The sequence below is a fragment of the Buteo buteo genome, chromosome 1 (assembly GCF_964188355.1).
Source record: "Buteo buteo chromosome 1, bButBut1.hap1.1, whole genome shotgun sequence".
Lineage (NCBI taxonomy): Eukaryota > Metazoa > Chordata > Aves > Accipitriformes > Accipitridae > Buteo > Buteo buteo.
Window position 1 is genome coordinate 79,516,890 of NC_134171.1, and position 14,733 is coordinate 79,531,622.

The 14,733-nt window shown below is 39.9% G+C and overlaps 1 protein-coding gene across 1 annotated transcript in view; it reads left to right on the forward strand.

Annotated features, from left to right (window-relative positions):
- TNIP3 (TNFAIP3 interacting protein 3) overlaps window positions 1-14,520 on the forward strand; it is a 67,307-nt gene extending 52,787 nt beyond the window's left edge. Inside the window, exons 10-13 of the mRNA XM_075040236.1 lie at window positions 92-217; window positions 2,262-2,420; window positions 5,208-5,268; window positions 13,717-14,520. Coding sequence (XP_074896337.1) covers window positions 92-217; window positions 2,262-2,420; window positions 5,208-5,268; window positions 13,717-13,748 — 378 coding nt within the window. The 3' untranslated portion in view covers window positions 13,749-14,520. The remainder of the gene's footprint in view (window positions 1-91; window positions 218-2,261; window positions 2,421-5,207; window positions 5,269-13,716) is intronic.
- Window positions 14,521-14,733: the final 213 nt, after the last annotated feature.

Here is a 14,733-nt window from a genome sequence, read left to right on the forward strand (position 1 = left end):
CCAGTGTTTAAAAGCAACCAAACAACAAAGTGGATGAAAATTTCCATTGTGGCTCTGCTGAAATTCACACACTTGGTCATAATGATTGCAGGTACAAATATACGAAGAAGACTTCAGAAAGGAGAGATCTGACAGAGAAAGACTTAATGAGGAGAAAGAAGCATTGCAGAAAATTAATGAGAGATTACAGTCTCAACTGAATAAACTAAACTCTCAGGTATGAGTCAAAACAAAGTTGCCATTGCCAACACATGTGTATTTTATTTTTATTTTCTCACTTTCCACACAACCCAAGGCTTTCTGGCTTCTATTAATTGATATTGGATTTTATATGAGGTCACCACCTGGGATGAAATCATTCTGAAGTAATGCAGTAAGAAGATGAGAAATGGTTAGAGATGACTTCCAAATTAAGTAGATGAAGGGAGTATTTATTGCAAAAACTCTTCAAACGTATCGTAAAATGGAGGGGGGGGACCAAAAACAAATCCAGAGGACTGTTGATTATTTCACTGGCACTTGATATAAGAGTTGTAACATCAAACCAACTTTTGAAATAAAAAGCTTCTGTAATTAAACCTGACCTCTGCAGTGGAATTAGAGAGTAATGTTAATATCACTAAGGAAAAAAAATTTCTCCATCCAAATTAGCTGAGCAGCCACTGCAATAGTTTTTTGTTGCAACATCTTTTTTATCTCTTCACAGCAGTGTCAGTATTCTGTTCACAGACATTCAGGAAGCCATAGTAAAATCATGGCATGCAAAACTCTGAGCTTTCTCAATCCCCATTTAAAAATGATGAAATCTTGAGGTTTCCTGTCTTGACAAAATTGTGCAATGTTTTAAAAGAATGGCCAATTACCAAAATGTTCTGTGATGATTTATTGTTCTCCCCAACATTGTTGTGAAACAGAAACTTCAGTATTGGCTTATTGTCAACCAACCCATGCATCAGGACTAGTAGGGTCTTGCAGTGGTATCACAGGCAAGGTGCTGTCAAGTGCCCCTCACTCCTGTTGGCTTCAGCAGGAGTGGAGAGCAGGTTGGGCATCCTGGCTGATGCTGGGCACTGCTTAAGTAAAGCCCCAGATTTGTCAGTGCTTTTATGGGTACTTGGAAGCATTTTGTGCAAGTCTAAGAATAGCAATGCCAGAGGGAATGCCATGATTTGCCACTCAGGGCATCCCAGGCATATAGAAATACCTTGGACAAATCTGCTAGCATTGCATGCAATAACTTTCAGGTATATTTCCCCCAGTCACCAGCCCACTCCTGGGTGATTCAGTAAGGTAAAGAAATTTTTTTGTAGGAGACAGTACTCAAAGACACCTTCTTCCTATATTTTTGTATTGTCTTGAGACTGGAAAAGACTAAATTTCCTGCACAACCCCAACGGGACAATGGATGCTGTGAGAGCTTCTCACAGCAGTGACAGTGAAGAGGGGGACTACAAATGGGACTAAAAAGCCTTTCCCCCTCCTCTCCAGCACTCTGGACCAGGAGAAATGCCGACAGCACTGCATGTGTACGACATACCCAAAGGGCTGTACAAGTGCTGTGCAATGTGTATGTACAACTTGATTGTCCCTGTATTGCATCGACAGTTTACACTACAGATCTTCTTGTTTGTCTCTTCCTGCCTTGGGATTGGATTAAACAGAGCTTGTGAAGGCTTTTAAACATGAGAGGAACCATATAGAATTTTTATTAGTTTGTTTTCTACAGTCAAATTATTTAGTTGTGACTCCTAGAATAGAATTATAGAATGTTAATCATATGTCACCCCTCCTTGCTCTGTCCTTAGGCAAATTACCATTGACTCTGCTGGGACACAGAGGGCCTAAGAAAAGGCAGACCCAAGTCTCATGGCCATCGACTTTGGTCCTTTACCAGAATTATTTTTCTTGTTATGCAAGTGCCTGTCCATGTGGTTCAGCTTCAAACTACTGAAAGCTACTGTGTGTAATGAAAATGTTTCTTGAATATAGAAAACACCCAGAAATCTGCTTGCCATATCTTGAAACCTATATTTTCTCACATAAAAAGTGTCAAGACTTCGGTGTGGCACGAGCCAGCTTTCTTAAATAATGTTTTAAATCTTGAACAGTCTGAAGGGGCTAAATGAGCAGCATTGCAAAACATGCTGAGAGAGGAAGGTTTCTTCCCCATTGCTTTTTACTGATGAATTTGTACATGAATATTCTGTTGGTCATCATATCCCACTGCTAATGCATTTTTTCTTTTTCTTATTTTTTGACAGACAAAAAACCTCCCAGTACAGCCTGAGAAGCCCAGCTACACACCTCCACTCTTCCTCTCACCATGTGTTAATTATGGGAGTTGTGGGTTGGTTCTTCACTATCAAGATCCTCGTGTATATCCAGCATCACACAGGGCACGTGAGCAGCAACAGCACTCAGTAAGGTTCCCACCGTCTCCCATTTCACATGGGCACTGATCTTCTCAAAGCATGGTGAACACTGGAGAATAACCTGGTGCCATCACAGGGCCATCCTCACCAGTAACTAAATCTGTTGTTTCCTAGTTTATTCCAGATCAAGATTTTGTACTGGTTTTAGGATTAGCCCTAGGTCTGGAACAGCCTTGGTGATCTCTGTGCAGTCTCCCTTCCCTTACTCTCTGCCTCAAAATGCTGGTTTTCTCTTGATAGTTGTGTTCTTCTCTTCCTTGCTGTTCCAGTGTCTTCAGTACTGAACTGCACAGTGTCCTGCTTCTGGGGCAGGCAGACAAGCTGTTGGCAGGATTCACAATGTTGTTATTAAACTGTAAGGGTGAAATCCCAGGTGCTGTTGCTTGTACCCAGTAGTGTCTTCCCTCTGGTACACTGCTGTGAAATGGGATTACATGACAAATAAGGTTCTACTGAGGTTGAGGCACTCTGGCTGTGAATGTTTTAGGAATGCAATTTTTCCTAAGCAAGCCTTTATATTGCAAAAAAAATTTAAAAAAAACAACAACAAAACAAAATCCAGAAGTTGAAGTTATATCTGAGTGTGGCTAACACAATGGGAAATTTGCCTTTTTTCCTGGCACACAACAGTGTCCTGTCTTCCTCAGCATGAAGAATAGCTTTGCACTAGGGCAGGTTATGTGAGGAGGAGTTATCTATTTCAGGGAAAATACTGCTTTAGAGAATGATATTTTTTAAGTGCTTTGGGTTATCTAAGAGGGCTGTGCTTGTTCAAATCTAGTGAGAAAGTATTTAAACATGGTGAATGTCATTTTAAATACACAATATCTGTTTCTGGCTATAAAGCTGTCACATATGGAAAGATGCTCATTATTTGAGAAGTTATAGCCAAATTTTTGCAAAACACATATAAGGCTTTCAGACTGTAGAAATCCAGCGGAAAAGCTGTGGTCAAACAAGTCATTTCTATGCTTCACGAGTGTGCTTATCTGCCTATTTATCAGAGTTGGAAGTATTGCAGAATGTTTTTCACTGCAATTTGGATACTGTCCCAGATTATTTTGGCTCTTCTCCCTGAACTTCCATCATCTGGGTTTCTAATTCTGTGAGGGATCACTGGGTTTACAACTTTGCCATTCCTGCTGGAGCGACGGGGTCAGTTTGACTGGTTGCTTTGTAACTCCCAGTTTCATTCTGAGTTTTCTTTGAAATTCTTTGTCTGTGTGAGTGCAGCGTTGCTGCTCTGAGCTTTTGATACCTCCCTGAGCAATTTGTTTAGCAATGAAGAAAGGTGTTAGAATTTAATGAGTGTCCTGAGTTAACGTACGTAATCCTGTGAGTTTAGTCTGTGCTTTTGCTTTTTTGTTCTTTTTATATCCTGCACCTTTTTGTTCCTTTTTACATTGTTAGTAGAAACATTTTGTTTAGTCTGACATGAAATGCACCTCTTGTTTCTGAAATTCATTCAAGTTTGCATAGTGTAAGTACATATGAAAGAGAAGAGTAGATCAGAGAACAGAAAATTCAACAGAAACTCAAAAAAGCAATGCACATAAGTGTATTTTGAGGCATCGGTGGAAAAACTACCTGTGCTTAATGCAAAGCAGAGTCTTGCTTTGTATCAAAGCCTATTTTGTTTGCCCACAAAAACAGAATTAGTTAATAATTTCTGTGGATGGTATAATTAAGTGAAGATAGGATAGCTCCTTTTTTCCTGACAGTGTATGAGAGTGATTACTGCTATGTAACTGCAAATGACAGCATACAGAAAAGTTACGTCTATTTTCTGTATTTACAACTTCATCCTGCTATTTTAATTTAGGCAAAACTTCTTTAGAAGTCTATGAAATTTCTTCTCTACAAGTTGAAATCTGTAAGAGTCTCCTTGGGACTATTCAGGATTTTGTCAGAGTAATTTCTGCAAAACAAGAATTATTTTCTGAGTTTAACTAATTTGAAGCAGTAATTACCTGGAATTTGACAAGCTTGCATGTACTACTTGAACCAGGTAGACAGCTTAATACAGCGTCAGCTGAGACGTCTGGTCCCAAAATTGTTTTCTCTAGTGGTAATTTGCTACTCATTTACCACAGTGTGTGGTATAAACTATAATGCACTATTTATTTCTTCCAGGATTTCCCTGGACAAAACTATGTTTGCATGGACATAACCTTCCTAATACTTCATCTTATAAGAAAGATGGGAATTTTTCCCATCCCACAGTGTTTTCAAGAAGTAATTTGGTAACAGCTAATGTTATAGTAACACTAATGCTAACCTGTGGGGAAGGGAGGAGGGGAGAGAACTTTATTAAATGGGTTATTCCTGTCACACAGAAACATATTACAGATGTTACATGTATTCAAAGTGGAACAGCTTCACCTGTCAGATCGATGTGTACCAGGTTTTTCTGGGGTTCTTTAGTACAGAGAATGTGATGCCTGCTAGTATCTTCTAGTGCACTTTATTCCTTAGTCCTTTTAAAATCTGAGTTGTTTCTGTTAATGTTTCTTTTGATTTGTGCGATCTAGAAAGGTTTTCACCAGTATTTCTAATGAGTGCAGCATCTAAACCACATGTCATAAAAAAGGAAGCAAGCTGAAAGACTCGATCAGTGGAAATATAAAGCTAAATATAAGATTTTTTGTAAACTACTTTTATATAACTAATAAAAAACTTCACAGCACAATTATATTTTTATCATGTCACTATTCTTTTGTTTGAAGTGTCTATGAAGTCCATATTGCTGTAATAATGTTTTATTGTTCTGTGCAGCCAGACTATCAGTGGTATGTTCCTGACCAGTTTCCGCCAGATGTGCAGCACAAGGCAAATGGTAAGACAACAGCTGTACAGAGCATATTTTAAATGTACTTTTTAAAATGGGGGCCTTTGAGGGATGTAAACTTTCCTATTTATCTGTTGAGTGCTTATGTGACAGCTTTGCCTCAGAGAGCTGAGGTTGGTGTATGTGCAACACAGGTGAGGTTTCTAATGTAATACCATCTACATTACGGCTTTCAGCTTCATTGCAATTTGTAAGATGTCTCTATTACACATTATAGGATCCCACACTTGCCTCATTAAACGCCTAGTAACAGTCCTAAAGAAAAGATATCCTCAGAGTTGTCCTCAGAGCTTCTGTTGCTCCAGCTAAGATAAAATTTAATGGTGTGCTGAACCTAGGGGCCAAGACGGGGCAGATTTTAGAAGTCCTTGGTAACGAAGTACAGGCTTTAGGATGTTGTTTCACCTTAAAGGCAAAATGCCCGTTGCTGTTCTTGATCTGCTCTGATAGTTCAGGGTGGCAGGTCTGAAAATAAAACCATGTAAATGGACAAAGTGAATTAGTTGCCAAAGTGTTGGTGCAAACTATCTTTTGGAAACCAGGAGGAGTATTTAATATTCATACCTGGATTTGAAATCATGCCAAGTTCCTGGGTGTTTCAAAGTACTTGTTTCAGACCACTCAAAAGATGGATGCCAGAGAGCACAAGGAAGAAGAGACGTTGTTCTGGGTGGGAATCTGCCCCTCCGGATCTTTTCCTTCAGAAACTCCCCTAAACCACCCCTTTTCTCTCAAAAGTGGTTGAGAATTACGGCACCTAAAGTTTTGTGTTTTGCTCTGTTCTCATGTCTTGTGTCCTTTTTGTAGAGATACCATCTCAGATGCGTGATAGATCATCCTGTGCTGCAGGGGGACCAGCAAAGTTTGCTGGTGTGCACTGCACGAACGTTTGTGCTTCGTGTGTCTGCCGTTTCACAGTGCGAGTGGGTACCATATGGGGTGGCAGGGACTCATCGCCAAATGCTGTTTTGTAACATCTAGAAGAAGATGATGGCTACAGAGGAACTATTCCATTATTTATTGTTGTCCACATTTGCACAGAAGAGAGGGTAGGGTGGGAACGTAGCTCACTGAAATGGAGGATGAGCTTGCCATAATTACATGGCAACTGTTTGGAGGGTTCTGATGTGGTTGTAGGGAAAGTAGTGCTGTGACTGCAAGAGAGGACAGGAGATTAATTTTGTAGTTCCTCCCACTTAAACTCAAAGTGATTTACTGCACCAGAGAATACAGGGAGGATGTTTATAACAGTGAATGAAACAAGTCCGGCCACCAACTGCAGCTGTGGTCCAGGGCAGTACACGTAGGGGATCTGAAGAAAGAGAGTTCTTCTTTTACTCTGCCTGATTATATGACTGGACTTCTGGCTCCCTGAAAAAACTTTTTTAAAAATCCATGCTCTGTCCTTCTTATTACTGTTCCTTGTCCAGAACATCCAAATACCTCCTTCTCAATGGGACAGTGAGTGGGACACTTGAAGACTTTTCCCTTCCCTTTTTTTTCAGTCCTCATAAAGAGAAATTCTCATGAGTCCCATCACAGCTATGGTTAGGATGTTTGCTTTAACATCTCCGGGGCTCTTGTTTTTATCTTTGCTGATAAAACAAAGATTATTTTATTAGCCATTGATCACAGAGAAGTCCAACTTCTACTATCAGTTAAAAGGCATTAGCCTGGGTTTATGTATAATATATAGTCACCTATATTAAATCTGTATTTAAGTATTTTGAGAAAGGTTTCAAAGATAGAAACTCCAAGAATACATGATGAAAGGATTCTTGATGTTACAATTTCTTTGTTCTGTTTTGTACGAGTGAGAATTACAATGGTGAGTTTAAATGAGCTAGTATGTGCAGCAGCATTCCCGAGTCTCAGTTCTCATCTTTCATTTCCTCATTAGGTGATAAACTGACCAATAAATCTTTTCTCTTCTGAGATAGGGCTTCATTATAGAAAAACAAAACAGCAGTGCAGCAACTTTTAGGTGTGAGGCAGTTTCCTTTAGGAATGCTATTTCAGTAGATTGATGTTTCTAGGGAAAGCCCTTAAATATTCCTTAACTGAACAAATTTTCCTTTGACACTGGGTATTTTTTCTGAAGGAATAATTAAAAAATACAGGTCACAGGTTGTAACTTTAGAACTGAACACAAGTGAATTGAATCAGGAAACTGATTTTTTAAAAAAAAAAACTGTTTTAAGGATATCTGAAATCTATGAGAGTCTCTACATCAACTCTAACTAGTTTGCTATAATGTCATGGGGACTGCAAAGGCATATTGTCGCTGAGGAGGAATTATTAATTTTTTCTGCAGTTTTGTACAGTTGCACCTAGATTGTGTTTTCCTCCCTCTCTCCCCTCCTTTGTGAGGGAGGAAGTTATCTGCACCTGGTGTGCTTTGGCATTTGACTTAGCTTCTCCAGGTCCTTCTGTAACCAGCCGTAATCTCATGTTTTCTGCATCTCGTGTAACCATATCTGTACTTTTTCTTCTGACTGGCACGACTTTTCTTAGCTGCTCCCATATTCAGAGAAGGCTATCTTAAAGGACTGCTGCCTCTATGAAGCCTAGTTTGTCTCTCTTTTTTTTTCTGTAAGAAACACCTCTTTGCCTGTATCTACAGAAATAGGATAATCACTGAAATATTTGTTGGGTTTTTTTTTTTTTAAATTGGCTACAGAAATTTTTTCAATCCTATTTGATCCTATTTTCCAAAGTTTCTACTCCAGTCTGTTATTTTCCCCACAGATCTATTTTTTGGTAGTTGGCAGAGGATCACTTTGGCACAAGTCTGAGGAGCAATATTGCCTCCAGCACTGAACTTTCATGGTAGCGTGATGGTTTGGATCTGGCACTTTTTGATTTGAGGCCTTTCTAATTACCCTGGAAATAACTTCATCAGAATATGGGAAGGGTGAGAGGAATAGGGAGGCAAAATGAGAAAAAAAAACCCAACCAAAACCAAACTCAAAAAACTCTGTTCTCTTTTTTCCATTAAGCCTTTCTTTCCAAAATGAGAATGAACAAGAGATGTTCCACAGTAGCAAAGATAATGGTAATTATCTAAATGAAATCCTTGCATTTAGCTTTATGAAGAGAGTAAAGCCAAGATTACAGCTATGAAGTATGGCTTTATGCAAAAACCTTATGTGTCTCTTCAGAGTTTGGGGTAATGAACACCACTTGTTAGTTAATCAGGGCTACATCAGCTCCCCCTTTCCCAAGAAATTTGTCAGTTAAGTGAGGTTGAGCAATGTGCTGAGCCGTCCTCAGTTCTTTGACTAAAACACCTCAGAGCTACCCTACACTTCTTGTTGGTGCAGTAATCTGTGTCTCTCTGTATTTTGCAGCTGGACTATCTAAGGGCCATTTAAGGATTTAATCCTACTGAAAAGAGCTTAAGTTTGTTTTAGTGACCTACCTTTCTCTTTTACAGCTAAGTATCTATGGGCCAGATAAGAATCTGGATGAAGAGAAGGGTCTTGTAGCCCTTGTGGTGCACAAGGCTGAAGTTGCTCTATAGAAACAGACAGTTACTCCCAGAGTTGCCACAGGCTGGCTGCTGTGGCTTGAGAGACCAGTCCTCAGCCTTGAAATCACATCAGCATGCCCTTGAACGAAGAGTTCAGAGTGTGATGCAACAGCATGCTTGAGTATCTTATCCCTGCCTTCGTTCACGTAGGGCATGGAAATGTGATGGTAGGCATGCGTGTGTATGAATAAGTGCAGGTGACCAAACACAGCTAGCAATCCTAGTATGTGTGTTTGATTGCATTTACTTAACATTTTTACTTCTCTGTGTGCCTGAGTAAGTAAAACAAAAAGTACTAGCTGTATCTAGACATTCTCACATCCAGAAAGGGATTCTGTGGATAAGACTTGGCCTTTCTTCATATTTTTGATTCAGTAGCCAAGATTTAAATTATTTTATCAGTGATTTTTTTTTTTATTTTATTTGTCCACAGTTGCCCACAGTTATTGTTGAATTGCCTTCTTTAACCAGAAGAAGTTGATGATCCCCCCTGGCTCCATAAAGCCACTCAACTTGTTTTTAAAGATATGTCTCTGGCTTTAGGGAGTTTACTTAAAAGTTAACAAAGAACCATTCAGGCCACTCTGGCTTTGGGACCCTAGAAACGGTTTTAGTAGGCTTCATAGGTTAGAAAAACACAGCCTCTCCACTGGTAAGTATGGAGACAACTTTGACTTGCCAGGGGTTGCATTGGACAGTGAAGAATTACTAACCACATAAAATATAATTTTCCCAAAAGGATGGGGAAAAAAACGCTATCCTTGATGATATGTTTAGTGAGTTGATGTATTCCACACCCTTGCACAGTCACAGTGCAACAGGTACTAAAGGCATGCCCATGGTTTGGGGTGGCTTTCATGCCAGGCTGCACTGCAGGATGCAGTTGCCTGCCATCTGTATGTCTGCATGGCCACAAGAAGGTGAGAGTTTAACCTGGTTCCTCTCCTCCTGCTCTTTCATGCTGCAATCTCAAGAGTTCAGTTTTCCACACCACCACTGAGATCTGAACTGAATCCAGAAGTATTCAACAGGCGGTTTGCAAATAGGAGGGTGTGGGCTGTATTCAGGTTTATTGGTCTGATTTTACTAGCATTTTCTTCCCGTTTGTATCCAGAAAGTTTCATGTTGCACGTCTTGTTAAACTGCTTAAAAACTCAGATAACTCATACCAGAGTTCAGCTTGTCTGTGAACATAAGTATTTCTTCTCCATATCTTCCCAAACATGAAATACTCCAGCTGAAAGCAGGCAGGGCGAAGAGATGGATAGGAATGTTTTGTGTCAAGCCGTGCTCCGTAGGTGGGCTGCAATGGAGATCAGGCTGCCAGGGAAAGACCACTCAGGTAGTCCTCACAGGGCGACCACCTGTCTGCAAAGCAGGATTAAGGGAAATCATCAGGCTTCCAAAAAAGCAAAGGTATTTCCTTGAAGGTCACAATAAAGAGAGAAGGGCAATGTGGAAAGGTAAGCAATGGGAGGAAGGTAGGGATTAAGGAAGATGATGAGATGAGATGTTGTCTCACTACACTGGCAATGTCTTTACAAAAGAATAACGCTTCCTGCCTGCCTCTGGGCTGGTCCATCCCAAGGTACTTTGCTGTGCAGAAAGCCTCGTCCTAAACTGTGCTTAAATTTTTCCAGTTTAGCCTTGTTTGACCACCAACCCTGCCTTTGGAGAGACGTTATCCCCTAAGTCTCTCCATGCTCTGTCACTCGATGTTCCTGGAACAGGTTTCTGATCTTTTTCTTCTTGGTTGTGGGTTTGGGCGGTTTTGTTGGGGTTTTTTTTTGTTGTTTTTTTCTTTTTAAGGAGCAAGGCAGAAAGATTTCCAGCAAGCGTACTTAATGTCACTTTATTTGGCAAGCAGTGTTGACTTCCTTCCTTATCCAACTGTGCAAAATTGAAAAGACAGTTGAAAAAAAGATTGATTTTGGAGATTTTCCCTGAACCCAGTTTTTTAATGAAAAATTCTCTGGAAAAGAGGTTTATTGCTCAAAGCCTCCTCAGAGCAAGAACCCTTTTGCATGCCACAACTGCTGGCATGTATTGCCTTTTTCACTTCCAAAATTAATCTTACTGTATTTGTTTCCTTGGCAGAAAGATTCTCAGTACATGTATTTAAGAACCACGGTTACCCCTTCAGAACATCAGATACAACTACCAGATTTCTTTGACCTAAACTGTACGTTTTTATTTTGGATCCGGTTATGCCAGGCACAGGGAGAAGCCAAAATGTAGCCCTTCACCTACATCTATCTGAGTTCAAGGGTGAAACTCTGGAGGCTTGTGGGAGAGGGAAGAGCAGCTGGTCACCACCTCATCTTGGCATGCCTAGGGAAAGCAGAAATCAACCTGCAGAGCCCTAAGATGCCCAGATGAGCACATGAGGAAGCATGATGTGTCCGCTTACTTTCATTATAATACCATCTCTTGTTCCCTTCCACACTCTGCTGCTTTCCAGATTTTTGCCCTCAAGGTACCTACTTGGCTGCTAATGTTGTTATAATTACAGCTATTTGGAAGAAGAGGAGGGAGAAGTGTGGGGTTTTCCACTGAAAATAATGACATCTGTAGGGAGCGGGGGGGGGACGGACTGAAAAATGGATTTGTGGAGGTCTTCAATGAAAACCAGACAGAAAAAAAGTCAATTAACTGACATCTTAATTTTCCTGGAAAAAATCCCAGACCCTAAATATTTTTGGTATTAGCCTGTCCTCAGTGCATACATTACATTAGAGATTATCAGTGCTCCCAACTAGTCAAGACAGATTTAATTAGCAGCTTGCCATCCCCACTGGGAATGAAAATGTGATTATTTTCAGGATTTTTACTGATACAACTTGATTTCTGCTACTGCAATGTGGCAAAAAGGCCATTAGCACACCTTTAATTTCTAACTCCAGAACATGAGAAGTTGCCTTTTTTAGAAAGGTATTGCTTTTAAAAGCCCACTTGAGCTAAATACTCCAGAATGTGTTGTAGTTTTTCAGACTACCAGGCAGAAAAGTCTCATGTGAAGAGGAACAAGATATGTAATTTCAACAGCTGCATGATTTGATAATTTTATTTCCATGAAACAATGTATTGGGATTTGTCATTCAGTACCCGTTAGATTTTAAATGGCTTCACACACACTGGATTTTTTTTTTTCCTTTGAAAATGAAACATAAGGAAGAAGCAAAGCATTTAAGGGAACTTGCCTGAAAGGGGATGTCAATGGTGGTCTTCTGGTGATAGGTGACGTGGTGGCTTTTTTGATTAAATCATTCTCTTTCCTGGTGACTTGATGAAGCATCCATCTGCTGTCTGGAAATATCCTTAGTTCCTCATTGATCATCTAAGGAAGCAATGTAAAAATTCATTCCATGCCATTTGCTTGTTAAAGTAGCAGCCAAGCGCTACCTGCTCTCGTTACATGGAGTCCATCTTCTTTTGCCTGTTGTATGTGTGTTAAATGTAAAAGTACTCAGTGCTGGGCTCTGAAGCCTGCTCGTACTGCAAAATATCCAAAAGGTTTTGTGAATGGTTAATACCATCCTAGGTGAGAGACACTTTGTTGGGAATGACATGTTTATCATGTTTGCCTTTCTTCTGTGGCAGACTGTGCCTGCAATGCTGTGGTATCTGCTCGTTTGCACTAGCTGGGCAAGAACTTTAGGAGCCAAAAGCATCTTGGCATAAGCAGGGTGACCTCATTGTGTCCCAGTGGGACTCAGGACTGTGAAGGAACAAAAAAAATTGAATGACATCCCCACTGTATAGCTGCCTGAGATGTTTGAATATTCAAGTCCTCTCTGGTTTTGGTTTTTTTGGTGGGGGTTTTTTCGAAATTATGTTGTTATATGAATACCAACATTTGATGTGAAGCTTGGAAACACATTTCTTGTTAGAAGAGTTTTGTTCCACCATCTTTGTGGACACCCCCCCCCCCCCAAATAGGGGACCATTTGCATTAAATGAAATAAAGACACAAATATCTATAATTATCTATCTAGCACAAAGAACCAGTTTGCTAATTGTCCTTCTTCCTGGCTTTTGTGAACAAATAACATGAATTTTAGCTCTGATACTACCTACAAGGAAGATGTGTCACCAAAATTGATGATTCATGGTACTGCCGCTTGCTACAAATGTGGACCTTTTGGATCAAGTTTTCTTTTCGTGTACATTTGGATATCATCAGCACTGTGGGTTTGGAAGTGAATGATGGGGTTACTGTGTAGCAGCTGCAGAGCAATTCTCCTAGGCAAATTCAAAACCCTGCTGGAAATATTTCACTCTTAATGTTTCTCTTGTAAGCAAAATACTGTGTGCACTTGCATGTGTGCTACTAGTGATGTGTTACAGCATTTCCAGAATCTTTTGAAACTTCAGGAAGGAAGTATGTGTTACACCAGCAACAGTGTATTTCCTTTCTTCAATTTTATTTTGTTTTCCTAGCTCGAGTGAGTTACTATCAAACACATCTTTGAACCACAGACACCTACTTAGCTGTAGGTACTACTATCTAATTCTTCCCTCTGTCATACTTACCTACTCTCTTGGGTGCACCTAGTGCTAATGTATACCTATGAGCACTGCTGAATGTCAGCTGTTCTTTTTAGAGGTCTAGAAAGATTTTACATGGGGGCTTTAAGTTACTACATCCTACTGTTTGCTCCATATCTGCAATCAGGACTAGATGAAAGTCAAGAGAGAGGCTACTAGTGCGCTGTATGGTACCCCTAACCTCTTTTGCTTCTTCACACTGTCATTTGTGTTGGATTGATTACAGGCTTGTAATGATGTACATTATTGGCTCCAGGGGTGGTGGTGGTGTATGTGTTACAAAATAGAGGGAAATTAATCATAAGTAAGTTGTATTTCTCAATGTCAAAATAATTTGTATTGATATACTTTTGCAGATTCATCCTCGGAGAAGGGAGCCCATCGCTGACAGCCTATAACCTGGAGAAGCGTAGACCAAACGCTGCAAGCTAGTCTTGCAACTTCATTATTCTGTTTCATTCTGGGGTTTTTTTCCCCCTAGCTCCTTATCTCTTCAGCGCATGTTATTTATGCCTGGTGAAATAGCCGCAAGGACAATAGAAAAGCAGATCATACAGGCTGGTGATCCTCAGGATCCAGTTAAACTCTGCTGGGAAGCGTTATTGCCCTTTGTTCTGAAGATGCTGTTTGTGCTGCCTATGAGAATCTGTTAAAAAGCCTTATGAGAAAAGATGCAGCTATTGCTGGGGATTCAGAGACAGTCACATCTGGTTTGAATTCAAGAGCTTATAAGCCCGGTAGTGTTGTGATATTTTTTTGTTTGAGAATTATAGTCTTTTTTATTTGATTCCAGGGAATGATTTGTTGATATACCATCTTGAACTCCGTACTCTCTTTCTTGGTTGTTTGTTAAAAAGGAAATCTGCTTTGCTGTTGTAACAAATTTGTGTTAATTGTAAGCAGGGTACCGCTGATGCCAGGCCAGGTAGAAGGTGCCTACTCCCCTTTTTGAGTCAAGGCCAGCTCTCCTTTTGTTTTGGCTCCAGAATTATATGAAAAATGTAATCACAGTTTTTGCTGTGTGTACTTACTTGTATCAGAAGAATTTTAGTAGAAATATTTAATGGGTTTAACTTTTAAGTGAAAATGGCTTTATATTTCCAAGTGATTCTTGTAATGAATCTGAACATCATTGTGTTAACCTCTAATCTGAGAATAAATCCTGGCTTTTAAAATGAAATTGTATTTAAACCGTGAATTTTTTTCAGAAAATTGTGGTGAATTGGTGTTCAGCAAACATTACTTGATAATCTACTTGCAGGATTGTCTCTTCCCTTCAGGCTTTTAAGAGGGCAGCTGTTGGGAGACAGGTACGTGAACCTGCTGGGATCCCACCTGAAAGAAGGAATTGAGATTTTTGCACCATAAGGCCC